At 40.8% G+C, this 24,480-nt stretch overlaps 2 protein-coding genes across 4 annotated transcripts in view; both read right to left on the reverse strand.

Annotated features, from left to right (window-relative positions):
- Positions 1–24,480, reverse strand: part of SKIP5 (SKP1/ASK-interacting protein 5) — a 36,107-nt gene that overhangs the window by 8,506 nt on the left and 3,121 nt on the right. Inside the window, exons 2-6 of one of the 3 annotated variants that reach the window (XM_011631102.3) lie at positions 4,733–4,877; positions 4,441–4,522; positions 2,896–2,954; positions 2,781–2,808; positions 2,255–2,693 (exon numbers count right to left, since the gene is read on the reverse strand). In XM_011631102.3, coding sequence (XP_011629404.1) covers positions 2,466–2,693; positions 2,781–2,808; positions 2,896–2,954; positions 4,441–4,522; positions 4,733–4,877 — 542 coding nt within the window. In that variant the 3' untranslated portion in view covers positions 2,255–2,465. Of the gene's footprint in view, positions 1–2,254; positions 2,809–2,895; positions 2,955–4,440; positions 4,523–4,732; positions 4,878–24,480 lie in introns of those variants that run through there. The other 2 variants (XR_016045379.1, XM_006830296.4) reach the window with 2 other exon arrangements.
- Positions 9,460–10,520, reverse strand: LOC148783590 (uncharacterized). The gene is made up of 3 exons (XM_088855179.1): positions 10,508–10,520; positions 10,150–10,268; positions 9,460–10,054 (listed from the first exon to the last, which is right to left on the reverse strand). Exons 1-3 carry the CDS (start codon positions 10,518–10,520, stop codon positions 9,629–9,631), a joined length of 558 nt encoding a protein of 185 aa, XP_088711305.1. The 3' UTR covers positions 9,460–9,628.

Here is a 24,480-nt window from a genome sequence, read left to right on the forward strand (position 1 = left end):
TGTCCCTAATCAATGCACACCCCCTCACTCACTCTCTCCCCCCAAACCCTAACCCTCTCTTCACCCTTCGTCTCCCTCCTCTCTCATCATCTCCGTGCTACTCCAACATTCTCTCTCTACATTCTCTCAAAATCCAGACCATTTATTCAATGGGTGTTATCAAAGGTCATTTGATAAGTTATTTGTTGGTTTCACCATTTGGAAAGATCGGACTCATTATATGGAGACAATTTTTGGTTGCTAACTTATAGCCCATAAGAAAGGAAATGAATAAAAGGAGGATTGAAGGTGTCATCACAAATCTTCAACAGCTCAAGGCTTGGCTAAAAGGAGGATTGAAGGTGTCATCACAAATCTTCAAGAACTCAGACATGGCTGATGTTGTGAAACGGATTAATGGGGTGAAAGTGTATTAAGGGATTTTAAGAAGCAGCTTGCATAAAGTGGTGTTCAGATTAAGATCGGTCTAAACCTAGAAAGCGGGTACGGGGGGAGGGGCTGAAAATTGTATCAAACTGAATTTTGATGGGTGCTCTTTGGTTATTGTTAGAGATCACACAAAGGGGCAATATTGCTTTACTTTTGTGGCCCTGGTGGTGTTACCATGGCAAACGAGGCTGAGCATAGGGCCCTCCTTCAAGGTCTAAGGTTGTGAGCGTGCAACTTGGAGCCTACATCCAATTATTCGTGAGATTAAGGACTTGGTGGATAGAAGAGAAATTCCCTACTGGGAGGCAAACGTTTGCGGCTGATGCTCTTGCCAAGGAAAAGATCTAAAAAAATAGTTGTTGGTCATTACCTTTTGATTCATTTGGTAATTCGTACAGCAATATTTTTGGACTGTGTTGGTCCCTAATTTGTATAGTCATCTTTCTGATGTAACTTTTATACATCGAATGAAATTATATAGTTAACACTGACATAAAAGAAAACAAATAATAATAATTCATTTCAATTGTGTTTCTAAGTGGCTAGATCTCTAGAATCAAAGATGCTATACTCTTTTTTATAAACTATATCGTTTCTAGATGCAGGCACGCTCAGACAAATATGCTACACTATAGATTAGGACCATTGATGGAGGAACCAGGCCAAAGATGGAGAATTGTAAGGTACAAGCCAAATTAACAGAAAACGTAGTTCTGGATTACAAGGAAGATACATGCCACAAAGGAAAGCTCAACCAAGGGAAGAGCAAAATCAAAGAGCCAGTTTGTTTTTTCTTTTTCAACAATATTCGATACTTCTATTGATATAAAGAAAAACTACCGACGAGCCTGTTTATCGATCGAAGTAAGTCGACCAGAAGATGGGGATCCCATATTTTGAAGAGGTAGGCGCATTGTTGAAATAACCACACGACTCTATAATCAAAGCAGGGTTTTGTGACCAGAAGTAGCCACCTTCAAATAAGACAACGAAAATTTTGGAGTTGGGCTAGCCATCCTTCAATATTATTCTCATTCTAAATGGTAATGAAGTATTCATATAGCATGCTAACTTCCTATCATCATTGTCTGAACTTTATCCCAAGTACTTAAAGTCAGCAACATGCTAGCTTCTTGTCATATTGTATTAAGACATTCGACCATGAGAATTGATTTTTCCAGTTTCCAACTCTACAAGCCTTGCCCAATTAGACCTGTTTAGAATCCTAAACTGGTTCAGATCTGATGCAGTTTTTCTCAGAGTGCACAGAAATGATAGTAACAAGAATCTGTATGCAAATGTGTGGCTGAAGATTTTTTTTTGGGTTTATCCAGATTTTAGCATTTGAATTCAATTGGAGGCCTCCAAAGCTTTGCCCTGGCCTCACCGATACCAACACATCCCCAATTCTGCCATTTGTTTATTCATAGCAGAGATGATATAATACCTGCATAGACTAAATGGAAGTTCCTACGATATCTCTCTCAAGGTATGACAGTAGTTCTTTAATTGTTAATCAGTTCCCTACCTTAGCATCAAAGCTAGTCATGATTTTCAACTTCCATGCCTCCAATGGTCATTAAAAGACCAAAACACCATTATCTTAGAAACAGCAGCATTGCTTGGGAGTTTCCTCAAAGAATGAGAGATGTTCCCACACACGCATGCACACACATGCATTATTGGCCACTAATTATTTACGAAAAAACCTATGTTCCCAAAAGAATCCTTGGTAACTAACTATTGTGTGCGCGGCACACAGATAGAAAGAGATGCATATGAAGTTCTAGTGCAGAACCAAGCACTGGAAATTACGCATGCCTAATGAATCAACGGCTTCTAATAGATGGAAATAAACCTCCCAACTTCCTTATCAGTGAGCATAATACAACCAAACATGATACAACACGAGTACAAAAGGAAGCTCTAAGCAAATAACAAATATGAACTTACTGATAGTTAACAATTCTGTGTTGGTAATGGAAAGCAACCACACAGAGGTAAAGGTAGAAGTCAGGCTGGGAACCCTTTGGGCATCATAAAGAAATGGGTGGCTTCTGTGAGACATCAAACCAAAAGTACAGAGATGTCCGAGCATATAACACTCGAACACTATGCAACACCAAAGACCCACTTGTTAGGACAGCCTTGGCTCCTCCCTCTATCCTTGTTCGAGCCACCGATACTCCATTTTGAACAGGTGAATAGGTACCTGCAGTGCTCACAATGGGGCACGAGAGGTGGTCCAATGGATGCTCTATACACTGGAGTATGCAACCTTCAACAGTTAGTCTCCCACTTCTATGAAGCAAACAACACCCAAGCTCTGATCTCACAGTGAGGTTGCTCACCTTGCAGGTTGATAGGAACTCTAATGCACTGTACATAAAAGAGGATGTCAATGAAATAAAGATGCTTATTATAGTTCTCCTTGGAAAAAGGGGGCAAAAGAGAAGGCCAACGAACCTGTCGGAGCCTCGGGATGAGACCAGAATGGTGTCATCGGGAAGATCGCCTCCACCCATCTAAAGGAAAACCACAATAATCAGGATCAGAGCGATGACAAAACAGTCTCTTGTTCTTTTCTTCTTTTTTTCCCCTTGCTCGATAGATATGGGGAAACATTGTCTTTAAATCAAGGTCATGGCGCTTCCGGTTGATTTTTCATTGTATTGGTAATCTTCCATCCAAAATCAGAAAAAATGACCTTATTTATTTTCTTGGGAGTGATATGATAATTTGAAAATATTGCCTAGTAGTCAAACCAGAGTTATAAAGATCACCGATCAGGATCAGGAATTGCCAATCTAGATCAGCATCGGAGGGTAACTGAGCTGATTCCCTTCTGGAATCCGGAATAAGCCTGATTCCTTAGGAATCCACCATTTTTGGGCAGATTTTTTTGTGGATCAATGGATTTTATTTCAATCCCCCATCTTTAGACTGATTCAATACTGGGGCAGATTTGAAACCCGCCATTTTGGGGGAATTTTTAGAATAAAAATTATAGTAACAATCCACCCAAAGAATAAATCAATTTTTCAAAGTAAATCAAGGCCAATTCTAACAATCTCATTTAAATCGATTTAATCAAACAGACTGAAAAACATCCTGATTCCCTTCTGGAATCGGGAATCAGCCTGATTCCTTAGGAATCCACCATTTTTGGGCAGATTTTTTGGTGGATCAATGGATTTTATTCCAATCCCCCATCTTTAGGCTGATTCAATACTTGGGCATATTTAAAACCCGCCATTTATGGGGGAATTTTTAGAATAAAAATGATAGTAACAATCCACCCAAAGAATAAATCAATTTTTCAAAGTACAAAAATTGAATCAAGGCCAATTCTAACAATCCCATTTAAATCGATTTAATCAAACAACCTGAAAAACAATCTTTCATCATTGTTTTTCAATCTATCGAAAAATTATCATCTTTCATTCTTTCTCCAAAATTGTATATTTAATTACTTGAGAGTGAAAAATGAATCAATCTGAATAAGAAAAACCAGATTGGACAATTTAAAAAAAAAAAGATGGAAAACCAAGAGTTTTTCAATCTATTGACAAGTGATTTCTTTTTTTTTAATATTATTGACAAGTTTCCAACCATTTTCTGAAAAAAGAATGAAGAAAAACTTAAAGCCTATCATTTTTTTCAAAAAAGCAGGATTCAAAATGATTGAAAAACCAGGGTTTTCAAATATGTTGAAAAACAATTAAAGTATAAGTTTTTTATTGAAAAATATTTAAAAAATGATCGAAAAAACCAGTGTTTTTTTTCATATTTTTTTCAAATCATCTTTCGGAGCATTTGGAAGTTTTTTCACTCCTTTTGTTTTAAATGATCCTTCATTTTCTGTTTATTTTTCCCTTCATTTTCTGCTTGATTGCCGATTTGGGTCGATACGTATTGCTCAATCCAGACAGCTCAAGTGGGCGGCAGCCAATCCAGTTTTCAGAACACTGCATCAAATAACTCAACTAAAGGAGAGAGATTGGAACTTACTAAACAAAGGGGCTTCTTTATCTGAATATTTGTTGCAACATGCTCTTCTTCCCCAGCAGATATTAAAATGGTATCACCAGGCCTGAATGTCGGCACCAATCAGTTCCCCCACGCAACCATATCTCTCTCTCTCTCTCTCTCTCTCTCTCTCTCTCTCTCTCTCGCATGCTCACAAACAAAAGTTTTTTTTTTTTTTGCCTTTTTCATTTGAACATATTCCAACCAAAAGTTTCTCATGCACACAAACAAAAGTTTCTCTAAAGAAAATCAAAAGGAGACATAATCCATTTACCTTGCAGCCAATATTGCACTATCTAAATTGGGGAAGACACCTGGATCAGACTGCGATTTGACGGAGCCCTCCACTCGAAGCCATAGACGAGGATGACATGCCAAAAAACGCCATCTGCGGCAAACGAGTGCGGTGTTATACCTGTCTGCAAACCCAACAGACATGTGCTAAAAAAAACTTATTCAACAAATGATTCAAAAAAAGCAGAACGATCAAAGAGACGATGCCAAAAGCTCAAGTAAAAAGCTAGTGGCCTGAACAAAGGAGCCAAACATCCCAAACCTAAAGGATCAAACGAAACTAAAGTTGTCTGCAACACAATTGCCCAAGCATGACAATAACAGGATTTAGTGGTTAGCGGGCTGCCTCTTCATCATAGCATAAGAGTCCTGGTCAATTGCATGGCACCTACCATAATGCCCAGGACCAAAAGAACATAGAAAATGCAAAAACCATATTCATTCTTCAATGTTGAAGATTTGAACTAGTCGATGAGTCTAATCATAAGGAAAGCAAAATTCTTGCAGTCAATTATCCTTCCAAGAAGTAAATCAAAGTAAAATAAAATATAATAGAAAATCATCTTCAAATTTAGGTGCTCAGGATTGGCAGTGGCCGGTTAGTCAGAAAGCATATTAAGGGCAAAATAGATCGCCAAGAGCATCGTACTTGGTGATAGAGTGGATGTGCACATGATATACCTTGAATTAATTAATCTCCACTGTTTAGGGTCCTGAATGAAGCATTTCTAGGACTTAATGATAACCAATGTTTTAAAAAAGCAAGACGAGGCACCTTCCTTTTTTTCCTTTTTTTTTGGGTTTTGGGGGTGAGGGGTATGTGTGTGGCAATTAGGTGTGATACAGGTCCCTCGGTTTCGAGGCACCGCACAGATATACAGGCACGTATGTATGCTTCAAACACAGATATATGCATATGTATGTATCCAAAAAGTGAGCATGTGTTTGCGCATAAGCTTGTGTATGGAACACATACGCATTTAAATGTACAACCAATTGATTGAATTGAACTTTGAGAAGATTTCATGAAGTTCTTAGGTTTTTTTTCAATATCAACAAAACTAAAAAAACTTCAACATTTGATAATTCTCTCAAAAACAGGTTTATTAAGGGTTGTGGGCGTTTTAAATAACAACACCCGCTTCCCCTTTAACATGGATAAAAGACAGGTCCAGGCTTCCTAGGAAAGGTGCCTAGCCCCCCCTCCCTGTAATTGGAGGGAATGATCGGAGGTGGAGGACAAGGAAATTTCACTTGGTTAAATGGGCGTATGCAGTAGGCCTAAAGCAAGAACATTCGGGCCATGGGATTAGACATTAGAGGCCTTTAAGCTGGTTTTGTGTAGTGAAGGATCCTTGGAAATGGAGAGCTCCATCGTGAGAGTGGTGTTCATGGAAATCTATAAAGAGTTTGTCCATGGGGCACAATGTGAAGGAATTGAGTCATTTTCTCTATTGATTTCCATAGAAAGGCCACAATTTTGGATCTGAGGTTCAAACACGCATACAAGATGGCTTCAGGAGAAGTCACTGACATAGATTCCCAATGCCACCTGAAAGGAGGCCAAAACCTATGTGACGCTTGTTTTGCGGTGGCGTCAAGAGAAGTCATAAATTAGGAATTGCAAAGAGAAGTAAAGTAATTGCCTCACTCATTGAGGATATATATTATAACAAATGGAGACAGTTCAGACCAATGTGGCCCTCCTAAATCTTGCAGGTTAAATGTCACTTTCTTCAATTATTTTCCTCACTCTCACAGTAAAGACAAGGCTCTTGGAAAAAGCACTTAATAAATGGGGTTTCTTGTTTCTTGCATGTGCTCTTTTGAGAGAGGAACAATTACTCCCCCATATGTTGCTCCCTTCTAGCATTAAATCTAACTATCTAATGCATATGGACATAGAGGGGCCCAACATAATGGATCTTGCAGACACCGACACTCTCAACAAATTTTGAGGAGATAAGAGTCCAAAACAAATGTAACATATTTAGAAGTAGCTTGAGTGATAAAATAGCCATTTGCATAAATGTTATGCTACTTAAGAGTCAAAAACAATTCTGCCCCACCCCCCCCAACCCCCTCCACCTTCCCCAAAAAAAAATAAAAAATAAAAAATAAATAAAAACATATCCCAGAACCAAATTAGAAAGATGGCAATTGAGATATAGCCATCACAACGGAATGCATTTCTTAGTTGTTCTATTTTTATTTTTTTTTCCTGAGAGAAAAATTCCTTAGTAAATTTCTTACCTATACAATCTGAAAGTAAATCTTATAGATCTAACAGGAATAACCCCAATGCCGATCATACCAGGGAAGAGAAGGCCATACTGTGAAGTTGCACAATGTACTGTGAAGTTGCACAATGTCATATGTGTATTTTACACAGATGAGGCCGTATCACTGATTCCCCAACAGCAAATAAAACAAGATCATGAACTTAGTTGTAGGAACCTTGCATTGTATGGCATCCCCACTCCCAAAATTAGCATTTCATGGTGATCTCGAGGTTATTCCTCACAGACAATTGTCCCATCTGGAATCCTCACAGAAATTTCTCAAGTGTTTCTAGAAACTATGATTACAACAGAATCCCAAAATTGTTTTTGTGGACATTGAGAGTAAAATCAGTGATATGAAAGATCATTTATAGTACTGTAAAGGGATGTCTTTCTTTAAGATCACAAAGTTGGACAAATCAGACGGACATAACCCAAAAGAGGAAAAGTCAATCACCAAATATTGGATCTCTCTCTCCAAAAAAAAAATTATTTTTTCTATTTTCTAAATTTTTGGGATTTTCTTTTTTCCTTTCTTTAAAGGCATTTTCATGCCTATACACTACTGGGCGAGTCTGAGCAAGCTCAAGTTGAGTATCTAAGCCTTGCCATGCAGGTTATAATGGATTCACCCCAATAGCCATGGCAGAGTTACTCACACAATCAATGTGAAAGCATATGTTTGACGATTTGGTTATCCAGGGACGATAAGCAGACAGCCGTTTTTTAGAGTAATATAAGAGTTTTTATAATAAAAACAATTAATCAAAAAATTTCTTAAAAAAGGTAACCAGTATAAGTAGGCTTTCAAAGTAAACCAAACACCAAACCCAACTTTTCTTCTTACTTCCCTTCCCCTCTTACACAAAAAATCAACAATCATTGAAGTAAAATGAAACAACAAGAAAGATTTGATATTTGTAAGTCCTAGAAAAAAACTCGGAGAATACAAGATTGGGGGCCTCTAAAAGGTAAAGAATTGAGACGAGAGAAAATAATTAGAAAAGCCTAAATTGTGAGAGGTGATGCAGACCTAAATCTAGAAGAAAGATTTTTAAACGTTCCAAAAAAACCTAGAACAAACTTAAATTATTATCCCAAAAAATTTCTTGGAAACTTCTCCAGAAGTATCTAACAAGAAATAATTGTTTAAATAAGTATCTAGGAACCTTCTCTAGAAAATTCGTGCTAACCTCTCTTTAGAAATATCTTCCAAATCAATGGCTAGGATTTGCCTTAGGGAATCAATGGCCAAGATTTCGCAACCTTTGAGCTACCAAAATTAGCCTATAAATAGCCTCCAAAGGGGACCATTCCAACAACTTAGAATTTAGACTTGTCTTGAGCTTTCTTTGAGAGTGAGTGATTCGTCTCTAAGTTGTGAGTGATTCCCATGTGAGATTGAGTGATTCCCTCCTTGTTTCTTCCCTTCTTATAAAAAACAGTTGTATCTTACTTTTTTATTTAAATAAAAGAGTGAAGTTACATTATATTGTGCCTTATCTCTTAATCATCTTGCCTTAGAATACATCATTTGGTATCAGAGCCAACGACTCTATGGCAGGGCGAGTAAGACAAGGTCAAGCAGCTACTAATTCCCCTACCATGGCTGGTTTGCTAAGCTAAAAGTATTAGTTGAGGACTTAGTTCATAAAATACGAGAAGTGGGGGGAGTTCCAACACTTCTAGTAGCTATGAAGAAGATTCCAGTATCGCCGATAAGAACCCATTTGTGCAAACAGTTGATGGATGGCAAGAATCAGCCCTAGAGAGGTTAGCCAAGGCTATGGAAGGAAGAGATGGAAATATTCCAGTTAATATTGAATATTGTTCAGGTAAACTCATCCCGACTATTTTGTTGATTGGATAACAAGCATTGAAACTTTCTTTGAATGGCGCGATCAACCGGAATCTAAAAAGGTAAAGTTTGCTGCCACTAAGCTTAAGGGTCATGCTCTAATTTGGTGGCAAACTTTACAAAATAACCGGGTTCGACGTGGAAGAGAAAAAATACAAACATGGTAAAAAATGAAGGAGAAACTAACTGCTCATTTTCTTCCTTCTTATTATAATCAATATGTCTATAAAACAGTATTTTAAAATGCGAGATGCGGCCCTGATGCTGTGGGGGGCCGATGCGGCCCAAATGCGGGGTGCATTGCGATGATGCAGCCAATAAATGTAAAAGAATTCTAAAAAATCTAAAAAAATAAGTTAATCCATAGAAAAAACTATGAAGGTGATATATGTGATAGTAAGCATTCTAGTTTAATGATTAACTTCAAAACTATTAGCTGACGGAGATTCTGTATCCAGTTATCCACTATCCCCTGATAGAAACTAGAAACTTGAAACCAGCTTCATAAAGCATTCAACAATCAACAACCATCAGCACAAATTTGCACCATAAGCACAATTATAATTAAACACAACTATCAACAACCATAGTACAACCATAAGCACAAAATAATGATATTACAAAATACAAATCAAAAGTCAAGCTCAAGAAGAGTTAATAGTTAATAAATAATAACTTAATACAATCATCCATTTTGAGAGTCAATTTTGAAATTTGAACTTCATTTTTTCAAATATCAAACAGACAAGTTATCTTGAGAGTCGTCATGCGCATCATCAATATCATCCTCAACGGCCTCCATGTATTCTTCTTCATCGGTCTCCTCTGAGTCAGCTTCCTCCTCGAACTCTAAAGCTAATGTGCGAGTGCAACTAGACCCAACAGCTCCTCTACTCCTTTGTGCTCTAGTGTTAGGTCGATCTTCTTCATTAGCCTCTGTTGCTAGCTCGACATCAAGCCATGTAAGATCCGTCTCAAACACACGCTCTTGTCTTGGATCCATGGTCCACTCACTTATGGAATCACCATCAGCTTCATATAATTGAATAGGGTTGAGCTTCGTGCGATTTTCATACCTCTCCCTAAGCCGCTCATTATACCGCACATAAACCAAATTATTCAACTTTTTCTGCTCCAACCTATTTCTTTTTTTTGTATGGAGCTATGGTAGAAATTTGAAATCAGATAAATTAGATTTTAGATTAGAAAATTGAAATTCAAGAAATAAGGATTAAAGAATAAGTAGTAAGGACTTACATGCTCAAATGCACTCCAATTGTGCTCACAACCAGATGAGCTACATGTGAGATTCAACACTCGAATAGCAAGACGTTGTAGAATTGGTGTCTTGCTTCCATATAATGCCCACCATGCAGCTATATAATATTTTATAATTTAGAATATAGTTAAAAATTAAGGGTATAAAATAAACAATCGAACTATACATAAAGTAAGAGATAAGTAAGATTATTTTTGGGCTGTTGGCCTTTACCTGGATCTGTAGTGTCCCCTATTTCGAGTAGCAATATCTCTCCCAAAGTTTTCCAAGGCTAACTTGAACTTAATCAATTCATGGCTCTGGATCTCATCGTGGATATCTTTGTCTAGCACCAACCTCTCCAACACATCTAAGAACCCACCATCTATTATGCGATCTGATTCAATGGATGGGTGCTTGTAGTGAAGAGATGGGTTTAAAAAATAACCGACTGAATGGAGGTGCCTGTGAAGTAGGGTATCCCATCTTCTATCAATAATTTCAAATATAGCCTTGCGCATATTTTCATCATCATTTAAAACATCTTTTATTTCAGTTCTTGCCCTAGTCATTGCCTCATGTATGTAGCCCATGGCGGGCTTCGCATCACCATCAACCAATCGAAGCACTCTCACTAAAGGGCGAGCCACCTCCAATGCAATAATTATTTGACTCCAAAAAGATGTATTCAGAATAATTTTTTCAGCCTTTCTCCCATCCTTATGCTTTGACCATTTGCTTTGACTCCATTGCTCTGAAGCAAACATGGTCCTCAAGGCACTTTTTTGCTTGGCTAGGCTTCGAAAAGTGAGAAATGACGTGGCAAATCTAGTGATACCCGGTCTCACTAATTCTCTTTTCTTTGTAAAAGACCTCATCATGCTTAAGTCTATGGTGCGATTGTAAATAAATCCAACAACAAACATAGTCCTTGAAATCACCCCACTAAGTAAAGATGTTGTACCCATTTCCTTAAGCATAAGATTAACACAGTGAGCTGCACAAGGAGTCCAAAACATATGCTTCCTTTTCAAAGTCAAGAAATGCCTAGCTGCAGCATAGTTGGCACCATTGTCAGTGATAATTTGTACCACATTTTGCTCCCCAAAAAAATCGACAATCTCATCCATCAAGCCAGATAAGTATGTACCATCATGTGACTTGTCTGATGCATCAATAGACTTAACAAAAAAAGTACCTGTTGGGCAGTTAACCAAAAAATTAATGAATGCCCTTGATTTCTAGTCGGACCAACCATCACATAAAATAGTGGCCCCATATTTCTCTCACCCTTCTCTCTGAGAAATCAAAATTTTATTCACATCAAATACAGCATCCTTCAACAAGGGCTCCCTAACCTCATGTAGTGAAGGAGGAATAAGTCCTGGGCCATATTGCCCAATTGCCTAGACCATACATGCAAAACTATCCAGAGTTATAGTATTAAAAGGAATGCCGGCCATGTAAATCCACTTTGCAATCCACATACATACCGACTTCTTTTGTTCTTTCTTATATTTATTGTCAATTGTGGTTTGTTTTATTTTTTTCTCTCTCCTGAACCACAATTTCGAGGCTAGGGGTGAAAAAAGAATCCATTGGCCCCTTAGAGAGAGGTGTTCTTCTCTCAGCACTACCACCAATATTTATAACCCTCTTTCTTGAGGTTGGAGTATGAGTACCCCTTTGCCTCATAGCAACTTCAGACATATCATCATCATCATCATCATCATCATCAACATCATCAAATAATTGCATATCATCAAGTAATTCCTTTCTTTTCTTTTCTTTTTTCTCATCTTTTTTCAATCTATCCAAATATTCTCTAATCTCCTTTTTTATATCATCGGAGCTTGTGGGCATGCTCTTACATTTCCAGAAATTCCGCCTAAATGCTCTTTTTGTCGAAAAATACCACCAATATAAGTATTTCCACAGAGAAAGCATATCACACAATTTCTATCTTTTGGATTTTTTAGTTTAGCATATTTCCAAGCCGGATCCTTGTTACTAGAAGATTGGGAAGAAAACATTGCCCCAAAAATAAGTATAACAGTATTATTGTACAAGAAGGAATAAAAAGTTACCGACTCAGTGAAATAGTGCTTGATTTCTTTACGGCCTCTGAAATCCCCAATTTCTTATCACGAATTCACCTTAACATCCCCAAATCAACAATCAAAGGCATCATATGAACATCCAAATATCAAACAACCGCCAAATCAAAGATTTGGATGAAAAAAAATTTCGCCAATTTTTTTTTCCTTCGATTTGATGCAAAAAAAGCCACAAAAGTGGCTGGAAATCTTCTTTTAGGGGGTATAATAACCCCCAAACATTTTCCCTAAACTTTGGAACTACAAAAAGACCATTTTGCCCCTCCATGAGGGGGATGCGGTGCGATGCGGGATGCGACCTGATGCGGTGCATATGCGGCCGCATCTGTCAAAAGCGCATATGCGCCAGTTCGCGATGCGGATGCGAGCGCATCCCGCATGATGCAGCTGCATATGCGACGATGTGGCCTCATTTTAAAACACTGGTATAAAAGATTTTATCATCTAAAACAAAGGGTAGGCCAAAGTGCGCAATAATACACTGAGGAATTCTACCAACTCTTAAGTCGAGCTCAGGTTCCGAAAAGTGAAGAACAATTAGTCGCTAGATATGTTAGTGGGTTAAAACCTATGTCACAAGATGAGCTTGAATTACTACACCTATGCGACATGAATGAAGCCTACCAAATGGCCTAAAAGCTGAACAAAAACTGAAAAGGTTTTCTTGTCCATTGGAGCCAGGGAACCCATCAAAGGTTTCAAAAGGTAAAGTTAACATAGGCATCCCACAAAATTCTAGCTTCCAAAACCTCAAGTAGGGAACCAGCAGACTGCAACCACCTCAAAGGCTGCTCCAATAAACTCTTATAACAATTGTTTTTGGTGTGGAGAGATAGGCCATAAAGCTTTTGAATGTCCAAAGAAGAAACTACATCTTCCAGACCTATGGGAGAGGATGAAGAAGATGAAGTTAATGAACCTAAATTTGATGATGACAAGATGACGATTCTTCCCCTTGGAATGAGCTATGATACCAAATGATATATTCTGAGGCAAGAGGACTAAGAGATAGGACAAAATATAATATAACTTCACTCTTTTATTTCAATGAACAATAGGATACAACAATGTTTTATAAGAAGGGAAGGAACAAGGACGGAATCATTCAACCTCACGTGGGAATCACTCACCACTTAGAGAGGAATCACTCACTCTTAAAGAAAGCTCAAGAGAAGTCTCAATTCTAAGTTGTTGGACTGGTCCCCTTTAGGGGGTATTTATAAGCTGATTTTGGTACCCTAAATGTTGTCAAATCTTGGCCATTGATTACTTAGGCCAAATCCTAGCCACAGTGATTTAAAAAGCAGACCTAGGCGGCCGCCAAGGAGGTTCAGAAGGCCTGGGCGATAGGCGACCAAAATAGGCGGATATCCATGACCACCCGCCTAGGCAGCAGCAGCCCAAGGGTGGAAATGCCACTCGTTGAGGGCATTTTTTTGTCATTTTTTTAATACTAAAGTGGCAAAATAGTGGATTTTAGGTTCATTTGAAACCTAAAATCCATTAGAGCCTATTTTAGAGAGAGAAAAACCCAAAAAAATTAATTTTTTGTAATTTCCATAGGATCGAAGGGTTTCTCAAAGTTATGAATCATTGATCTAAGCATCACCTATTGCTATTAGATTTAATTTTGGATGTTTTATAAATCTATTAGAGGGTTTTTTAGAAGATTTTGAGTCCTTAGAAACATCTTAGAGGTGGAAGTTTGGATATCGAGCAATCAAAATTAGTGATTTTTTTTATTGCTTGTATAAGTTGTATTATTTTGAGATGTCTTCTTCGGGATCTAATCGAAATGATGATCCATGTTGGAAATATGGCTACAACCTGCCTTTGAATAAAAATTGTATAAGATGCAAGGTTTGTGAAAATGATACAAAAGGGGCATAAACCGGTTCAAGAAACATTCTTGCCGGTATAAGGGGGGATGTTGCCCTATGTAAAAATGTTCCTGATGTTGTTAACGATGAGATGAACAATTTTCCGAGTCTTGTAAAAATGAAAGAAGATGAGAGACATGCATCTATAGCATAGATTAAGAGGGTTCCGGTCAGTTATGATAATGATGACAGTGATGAAGACAGGGAGGGATATCAAGAGGTAGAACAACAACAATCCATGATTAGGGGGAAGGGAAAGGGAGTTGTAATTACTTCTGGGAGTTCGGGGCCTAAGAAGCCTCAAGTTAGAGGCCATATGGATTGTTTTTTGCCCCGGCCTGACCCTGAGGTTGCAAGAGAGAAAACAAAGAAGCCAACCATCATTAAAAATAGAATCAAGAAGGAAGAGAGAGATAGAGTTGTTTTTCATTTTGCTACATGGTTTTATGAGATGAGCATTCCTTTCAATATGGCTAGCTAAGTAGCTTCTACACCTTGGTAGAGGCAATTGGCCAATTTGGGCCTGGGATGAAACCCCCAACCCCATATGAGCTTTCAGAGCCTCTTTTGAAAAAGAGGTGAGTGTCATGAGGGATGTTGTTGAACTTCAGAAGGATGCATGGCCTTAGTATGGAGTTTCTATTATGATTGATGCTTGATGCTTGATGCTTGGAGTGATAGGAAGAGAAGATGTCAGATGAATTTGCTGGTGAATTGTCCTTTAGGGACTATTTTTTTGAGTTTTTTGAGGTCTATTGATGCCTCTGATCATAGCCATGATGCCCATTACATATTCCAAATTATGGAGAAGGTAATCAAGGAGGTTGGGGAGCAGCTTGTTATACAAGTTGTCACAAATAATGTTGCTCCTAATGTTGTTGCTGCTAATTTGTTGCGCATAGCTTACCCTAGAATCTTTTATACCCCATGTGCAGCACATTGTATAGACCTCATGCTTGAGGCTCTTGGCAGTCTGAGAGAAATTTTAGGTACAGTGAAGAAGGGAAAGTTAGTTACAAATTTCATTTATAGCCACACTCTCACCCTTAGCATGATGCATAGATTTACAAATAAGAACGAGATTGTGAGGCTTGGGGTCACGAGATTTGCGACCTGGTACTTATGCCTAGATAGCATTCATTCGAGGATAGTCCAGTTGAGGCAGATGTTTACCTCGGATGAGTGGAGAGCATATAAGTAGTCCAAGGATCAGGTTGGGAAGAAGGTAAGAGATATTATCCTTTCTAAGGCTTTTTTGCGAGGGGTGAAAGGCTCTTAAGGTATTTTTTCCTCTTGACAAAGTCTTTCGCATGGTTGATAGTGACAAGGCTTCCATGGGCTAGGCCATGGAGAGATACAAGAGAGAAAAAGCCCAAAATTTAGATGATGATGAGAACCGTTATAAGCCTATTTGGGAGATTATTGATGAAAAGCGGGATAGGCAACTACATTGGCCATTCCATGCAACTGGTTATTATTTGAACCCAGCTTTTTTTTATGTAGATAGAGAAATACACACAGATGACACAATTATGACTGGATTTAATAAGTGTGTAGATGTGCTAGTCCCTGATCCGGGTATCCAAGATAGTATGTGTTGATGAGCTGATAAATTACAAATGCGCATTAAAGTCTTTTGAGAGTCCATTGAAGATGAGGCAGAGGACCAAAATTGATCCAAGTAATAATATTCTTAAGTTCATCAAGTTTGAGTAATCAAATTTTATCTCTATAATTCTATTATTTGTTTATTCTATATCTTTGCAGCCAATTGGTGGAGCTAACATGCCAAATTTACAAAAGTTGGTCATTCAGATCTTAAACCTAACCACTACCTCGTCTGGTTGTGAGTGGAATTGGAGTACTTATGAGATGGAAATTTGTATTAGTAATTTAGTACTTTAGCAGTTATTAGTTTCGTAGTATTACTATTATATATTTAATTATTTATATTAATTAGTTTCATTTATTTTGTTAGATTCATACAAAGAAAAGGAACAAACATGAATCAAAGAGGCTCAATGACCTAGTTTATGTCAAGTATAGTTGATTCTTGAAAGACACATTTGCTAAGAGAGACCCCCTCAGATCAAAAAATACGGACAATGCTATGGAGTGGTTGGTTGATAATGATGAGGTCAAGGGGCATGAAAGATTGACATGGGACATGGTCATGGATGCCTCAAGGACATCAGCTGACCCACCTAGGGCCATAGGTCTTCTTCACAAAGGACGAGAGTGGAGGAAGAGGAGGAAGCATAGGCAAATTCATAAGAGATAGAGGAGGACGACCATTATGTCAAGAAAGGAGATGATGACGATGATAATGGCATCGACTCCGATGCATATGATGTAAATGTAGAGATGCAGATGCAGCTGACCCTACTTTTCTTTATGATGAATAATGATAGAAGATTCGTTTGAGTCTTTAAGTATTTCTTTCCTTTTTGTTTTCCTCCTATTGGTTGTGTATTGTGGATTTGTGGTTCCACTGGTTTGGTAATTTTAGTAATCTAGTTAGTAAATTTTAAGTTTTAACTATGTGTGGACTATCAAACTATGGATAATTAGATATAGACTTATGGTTATGGTCTTATGGAGTATGGAGGAGTGTGTGCTATATGTTGTGTACTATACTTTGATGCGCCCTAAATCCCTAATTCTTATGTTTTATACATATTATTAAACTACAGAGACATTTTTCTTTCTACTGGGCTGCCCAAGTTTTGGGCACCCGAGAGCCTGGCCCCCCAGGCCGCCTAAGACCCACCTAATGCTTTTTGAAACACTGCGTAGCCATTGATTTGGAAAATATTTCCAGAGAGTGGTTATCAAGAAATTTCTAGAGAAGTTTCCTAGCTACTTAAACAAAAAAAATTTGTTGGATATTTCTAGAAGTTTCCTAGAAATTTCCTGGGATAATAATTTAACTTTGTTCTAGGTTTCTTTGGAACCTTTAAGAATCCTTCTTCTAGATTTAGGGATGCATCGGCCTTCAAAACAAAATATGGACTCTATGAGTGGTTAGTAATGCCATTCGGGTTGTCGAACACTCCTAACACATTTATGAGGCTAATGGTACAAGTCATGCACCCCTTATGGGAAAATTTCTGGTTGTATATTTTGATGACATCTTGATCTATAGCAAGAATGAAGAATCCCATAAGGAACACCTAAGAAAGGTCTTTCAAGCCTTATGAGGAGTAAAATTATGTCAATTTGAAGAAGTGCTCTTTTATGATAGATCGTGTGGTCTTTTTAGCTACATAGTACCGCTAAAGGATTCATGTAGATCAAGATAAAGTTAAAGCCATTGTGGAGTGGCCAACACCAAAATCTCTATTCGAAGTACGAAGTTTCCATGGGCTAGCCACCTTCTACCGCCGGTTCATCAGGAATTTCACTCTATTATTGCACCAGTCACTGCTTGCATGAAACAAGGGGAGTTTCAATGGGATCAAGCTGCTGAAGAAAGTTTTAGAATCCAAAAGCAAAACATGATTGAGGCTCTAGTGATGGCTCTTCCACACTTCGCTAAAGTTTTTGAGCTTGAATGTGATGCTTCACACAATGGAATTAGCGCAGTTCTTAGTCAAGAAGGCCACATGTATCCTTCTTCAATGAAAGCTCAATGTAGGCAAGGTATGATACTCGACTTATGATATTGAATTTTATGAGATCATCCAAGGACTTCATCATTGGAGGCATTATCTGATTCAAACAGAATTTACCTTATACTCGGATCACAAAGCTTCACATTATTTAAATTCATCAAAGAAGTTGAATTCCCTACATGCAAAATGGACAGCATATCCTCAAGAGTTTACCTTCACTATCTGCCATAGGTCGGGAGCTATGAACAAGGTCACTAATGCGTTTAGTCGAAGGGCCTATCTCCTTCAAACCTTCACTTATGTGGCAATTGGATTAGATAATTTATCCCAAAATTATGAAAATGACCCATATTTTCAAGAAATCCTAAAGAAATGCCAAACTCAAGGAACTTATCTGGATTTCATCCTTCATGAAGGCTTTTTATTCAAAGGAAATCACCAGAGTATTCCCTTAAAACTTAAAATAATTTTGAACTGCACAGTGGTGGTCTAGGGGGACATTTTGGTCAAAACAAGACCCAAGAGCTTGTACAAGAAAGGTGCTTTTGGACTAAATTAAAAGCGAATGTTCGAAGATTTCTTTTTTGAGAACTATTAACATTGTATTACTAAGACAGTAAAAATTTACAAGAGGAGTGGAACTGAAAGCACCCTCGTAGGGTGACAATCAGTAAAAAAAAAATACATTAGTCATCCATGGTAAGATAGGCTTATAAGAACGCCCACTTTACAAGATATACAGTCAGATATACAAAATAACGAACGAAGTTGTCACTTGCTCATAAGAAGTGGGCCCAATAGTATGGCTGAGGTCCTGAACAAAAAAGGAGTTGGACCTATCCTAGTTGTCAATGTCGAAGCTAACTCCCTCCATCGCCAGAAGATCTGCGAGAGCGTTGGACGTCCTCCAGGTATCCTCCATGAGACGTTCGTACCCCTACAGATATGAGTAATTTCATCAAAAATAGGTCACAGTTGCCAAGGTGGAGCGGACAAGCCTCTTGCCCAAGATATGGTGTTCAAGGAGTCTCCTTCCACGGTCGGAGATGTAACCCAGGAGGGATTGAGAAATCGCAAGCCCAGAAGTAGGGCCATTGCTTCTGCATGTTGGGAATCAGAGGTCCCGAGGAACACAAAGAAAGTGAAGAGGACTTTTCGCTGGCAATCTCTGAAGACCCACCTTGCTCCTGAGGGGCCGAGATTGCCTAGAGAGCAGCCATCAAAGTTGAGCTTGATGCTGCCCTCTGGTGGTGATTGCCAATTACTAGCTCTTAAGGGTTTTGCCGATCTGTGACTGAGGATGTTTTCCCATTGAGAGAGAAGAGTATTTCTAGAAATACCCGAGAAAGTCTTGTGATTTGCCGCCCAGAAAGTGATCAGCAAGACAACCTTGTGAAAGAGAGCAGATGGTTGGAGCTGAATCCCATGGACAATTCTATTGTTCCTTTCTAGCCGTAGAGTCCAGATGGTGGCAGCCATTGTTGCCTTCCATAAGGATTTTCCAGCCAAAGGCCACTGTGCATCGAAGTTGAAACAGATCAAAGCCTTAACCGTGGGTGGAGTAACCCATTGGAAACCGAAAAGTAGAAGCACTTGGGACCAAAGTTTAAGGCAAAAACAACAATGAATGAATAGGTGGGGGTTGGTTTCCTCACACAAACAGAGAGAACATCTGTTGTAGATGGAGAGGCCTCTTTTTTGAAGTTGGTCAACTGTGAGGGGTCTTTGATAGCAGGCAATCCAGTTAAAGAACTGAATCTTAGGGGGGGCAATGGTGGACCAAACCTTAGACGAGATGGAGGTTGGGTTGAGAGGAAAGGTTAGGGGTTGGATGAGACTACTGTAGAAAGAGGTGACAAAAAAAGAGCTTAGGGGGAGAGGCTCCAGACATTGGTATCGCTCCCCAGGAGAGGGAGGAAATGCAAGGAGAGAGTAAACGAAAGTTGCTGGAACATAGCACTTTTGTCATCCAAGAGGTTTCTTCTAAAGGAGGGAGACCAGATTCTCCTTCTACCCGAGAGAGGCATCTCCTCGACAATGGTAGAGTTAAGGTTGGAGGTGAGAGAAGAGGGTTGGGAAGGTCTTGCATAGAGGAGATGTACCCAGCCAAAGATCGGTCCAAAACTTGACCCTAAGGCCTTCTCTGGCATGAAATCTTATGTGCTTTCTAAATCGTGGCAATGAAGATGCTTAACCCCAGACGGCCTGTGTTTTTGTATCCTTTCTGGTAACCAAGTTTCGTCTGAAAGTTTGTACTTGGAGAGTAACACCTGAGCCCAGAGAGAGCCTGGTTGGGAGGCTATTCGCCACCACCATTTGCCGAGGAGGGCTGTGTTTTGTTTTCTGAGGGACCTGATTCCTAAACCCCTTTGCTTTCTAGGAAGGCAGATGGAGTCCCAAGCAACGAGGTGGAATTTGGTCTTCTCTGCCTGTCTAGACCAAAGGAAATTTCGCATAAGATGTTCTATGCGGTTGGCCACTTGTGCTGGGATTTGGAAAAGGGACATGTAGTAAACCGGAGTATTTGCCAAAGTAGCTTTGATCAGAGTTGCTCTTCCTGCTGGAGAAAGGTATCTGCTTTTCCAAGAGGCAAGACGTCTCTCTACTTTATCCAGAACCTGAGACCAAAGTCTCTTTTTAGGTTTCCCCAGACCCAGGGGAAGGCCTAAGTAAGTGGAAGGGAGGTCTTCCACCTGACATTCCCAACCTGGGATGAGGGCCCCTACCTCAGCAATTGTCATGGCAACCCCCACCATTTTGGATTTCTGCATATTCACTTTGAATCCTGTAGCTTTCTCAAAGCACAGGATAAAGAGTTTGAGCGTCTCGATTTCCTTTCGAGAAGCGTTGAGGAAGACGAGGGTGTCATCTGCATATTGCAAATGTGACACCAATGGGTCGTGGTTACAAGTTTTGAAGCCGAAAGAAGCCCGGATTAGTAAAGGCGGGAAAGGGTTCTGGAGAAGACTTCCGCAGCAATGGCAAAAAGGAATGGGGAGAGAGGATCCCCTTGACAGAGTCCCCTGTGAGCTGGGAAGTACCCTTTCGGTGACCCATTGATGAGGATGGAGAGATGTGGATGAGAGTAACAACCTATCATCCAGTTCCTCCGTCGATCCCTGAACCCCATTCTCACCATGGTATGTTCCAAGATGGACCAGTCAACGTGGTCATAGGCTTTCTCCCAATCTATTTTGAAGATTAAGCCTGGTTTCTTAGCAAGATGCCTTGAGTGGAGGCACTCATTGGCCACCAGGACCCCATCCAGAATCTGTCTATTTTGAATGAAGGCTGATTGAGAAGGAGAGATGACTGTGGAGAGGACACGTTGAAGTCTAGAAGCAAGGACCTTAGCCAAAATTTTGCAGATTGAGTTCAGGAGGCTAATTGGTCTAAAGTCCTTGATTTCCTCTGCCCCTTCGACCTTAGGAACCAGGGCGATGAAGGTGGCATTAATGGCTTTATGGATAATACCCCTTTGGAAGAACTCCTCGAAAAAAACAAAGAAGTCAGAATGGAAAGTGTTCCAAAAGGTTTTGAAGGGTGCGATCAGGAAACCGTCTGGGCCAAGGGCTTTGATGGCATGAAGGATTTCAATCTCGGAGAAGGGTAGCTCTAACGAGGCTGCTAAATCTTCAAGGACGAGCAAGAAATCTAGGTCAGCCATTCTTGGCCTTGGGCCAGCAGGGGCAGTGTAAAGGTTTTGGAAGAACCCAATAATGGCCTACGCAATATCTACTGGTTGGACCAAAACCTGTTGTTAACTCTGAGCATCGAGATGGAGTTGTCCCTTTTGCGACAGTTGGCTATTCGGTGGAAGAAACTGGTGTTAAGGTCTCCCACTTTTAACCACTTGATCCTCGATCTCTGGAACCAGTAGATTTCTTCTTTTTTCAGGGTGGATAGGTAATCAAGTTTGGTTTGGATTTTGACGTTAAGTTCCTAAGTATCCAAAGCTCTGGTTTCTTCTAGATGGTCAAGGCGTTGAATGGGGTCAAGGCGAAGAGATTTAGTATGGGAAAAATTGCCAGGCAATGACTTACTCCAAGTTTTGAGGGAGGCTTTGAGAAGCTGATGTTTAGTCTGAAGTCTGTAGCCTGCTCTAGCCCTAACCGGAGGTGAAAAGGAAGCCCAACAAGTGGGTAGCAGAGAAAGAAGGGAAGCCTCTTCTAGCCAGGCTAGTTCGAACCTGAAAGGTTTAGGTCCTCTGTGAACAGCATTGGTATCCAACAAGATAGGGCAGTGGTCAGAGGTAGGTTTGGGTAAGGCCAAGGCAAGGGAACCCAGGAAAGATTCCTCCCAGTTAGTAGAGAAGAGGACACGGTCCAATTTTGAAAGGGAGGGATTTGGGGAGTGGTTAGAACAAGTAAAGCAACTGCCTCGGAGAGCGGTATCAATGAGTTTATTTCTAGCAATGAAATCAGCAAAGTCCCTCATGTCCTGGTTTATGGAGTAAGAAACGTTATGCTCATAGGACCATCTTGTCACGTTAAAGTCTCCTCCCAAAACCCACGAAGGGTGTGGGAGAGCTGCAACATGATGTAGTTCAGACCAGAAATTGTGTCTGAGCGAGGAAGAGTTGGGCCCATAGACAGCAGTGAATTTCCAAGGGAACCCGTCAGGGATGCTAGAAAGGAGGATGGTCACAAAGAATTCCCCCAAAAAAGAGGAGATAAGGGTGTGTTCCAACGGATTCCATAAAACCCAGATGCCTCCCGAAGCTCCATTCGCCAGTAGAGCAACCCACTGGGTAGGCTTCTTGCCCCAAATTTGGCGAATGAGCTGCACAGTGGGCTCTGGTAGTTTGGTTTCGACAAGGGCTAAGATGGTGGGAGAATGTTTGAGAGAAAGATCTTTGACGGCATTCTTTTTGGACTGTTGACCAAATCCCCTAATATTCCAAGTGATGAGCTTCATGATATAGAGGGAGAGGGGGGGAGGAGGCCAACTTGGAAGACCTCCTGGGGCAAGAAGTTAAAATAGCGAGAGGGGGATCCTGGAGAGGCTTGTCCTGAAAAGAGGGTAAAGAGAAAAGGCTGATGAGTTCTCTCTGTCCTTTGGATCTCACCTTGACCCTGCTTTGTCCATCGGCAGTAAGAAACTTGTGGGGCCGGTCCGTCGTGGTGGAATCCCATGATCCTATACATTTCCTTCATTTTTTCATCGATGTTAGTGTCCCTTGCATCTTCTGCTTCCCCCTCCCCAATGCAAGGGGGTGTGGGAGGGTTAGATGGCTGACTAAGATTATCAGGGAGGTCAGCAATAGGAGCCGACTGCCTGTTAGGACTGAAAGGGGGTAGAGGTTAGGGGGTAAAGAATGGAGGGGCTCAGGTGAAGGCACAGACACGGGGGGAGAGGGGCGCGCAGGGAGAGGCTCAGGCGCAAGGGTAAGAGTGGAGAAGAGGGGTTCCCGACTGGAAAGGGGGTTGGAGAGTGAAGGTGGCTAGGTAACAAAAGGCGGATACAACGGAGGGGAGGACTCCTAGTAAATGGAAGGGGATACATAGGGCCAATTGTAAGCTAAAGGGTACTCTGAGAGCTGAACGAGGGGGGGAGGCGAAATGAAAGAAGGGAGATGGGTAAACATCTGAACAGAGGAGAGGGTAGTGAGGAGAGAGGGGTGGGAAGATGGCCAAGTGAAATGGAGGGAGTTAACCTTGGTGAAGCAGACCAGGTGAGGAGTGTAGGAAAGGTAAGGAGTCAACATGGAGGAAATGTAGTTAGGGTCCGGGGGAGAAAGGTCCCAAGACTGGGTGGTCACGATGCCTTGGGGGAGACGATTACTGTCCATAGAGAGAGGGAAAGGGTTGCCAGAAGGCAGCAAAGGAAAAAGGGACGGTGCGAGGATGTCAAAGAGGCAGAGGGGGTGGTAGGTGATGGAGAGAAGAGGGCGAAGATGGGGCAAGACCAAGGAAGAAGGAGGTGAGGAAGGCAGCGTCGGCGATGAGCCCTTATTCCTTGACTCCTGAAAAAGGATGGGGGGCAAAGATCCTCAGGTATCTTGTTGGACAAGCCAAGAGAATGAGGCGGGGATGGCAAAGGAACGAGGGGAGGGAAGGAGGGAGGAGACATTTCGCCAGAGAAAAAGGGTGGCGAAGACGGCTTTGGTGACTGATGGTCTGCAGGGGCACAAGAGGGTGACGAGTGGCAAGGAGCTACGATCGAGGGGAGCGAAGGTGGAAAAAGGTGGCCGGGGGGCGATCGAGGATGAGAAAGAGGAGCATGGTGGACAAGTGGGCAAGAGAAGTCGACTCCGTGCAGGTAAGGTCAGGCAGTGTCGGGAGATAGGTAAAGGCCGCGCACGACACGTGGCTTGGGGAGCGGTAGGGAGCTGACAGGTGGACGGGAGTTGAAGGGACGCGAGAAGGAAGAAGGGCCCAAGTCGGAAAACGGGCCAGGAGGGAGAGAAAGAGGGAGGAGATCGTTGCGGGCCTCCTTATCGGGTCGGTGGGAAAGAGTAAGTGAGGCGAGTGTGGACGGGCCAGTGGGAGCCTGGTTGCGACATGGCGGGTCAGAATGAGGTGGCGACTGAAACGGCTGGGTTGAAGACGGGAAGGGCAAGAGGTCTCAATGGCGGATCCTGGTGGCAGACGGATCAGGAGGCTTTCGTCATCTTCTTCTCAGCCGCTCCTTCTTGGAAACCAAAGTCCAGCAAGCAGACTGCTTATCCTGTACTGTTACGGGAGCAACTTGGTGAAGGAAGTGGGGAGAGGGAGGAG

The sequence above is a fragment of the Amborella trichopoda genome, chromosome 1 (assembly GCF_054954075.1).
Source record: "Amborella trichopoda isolate Santa Cruz 75 chromosome 1, AtrichopodaSantaCruz75HAP2 v2.0, whole genome shotgun sequence".
NCBI classification, from domain to species: domain Eukaryota; kingdom Viridiplantae; phylum Streptophyta; class Magnoliopsida; order Amborellales; family Amborellaceae; genus Amborella; species Amborella trichopoda.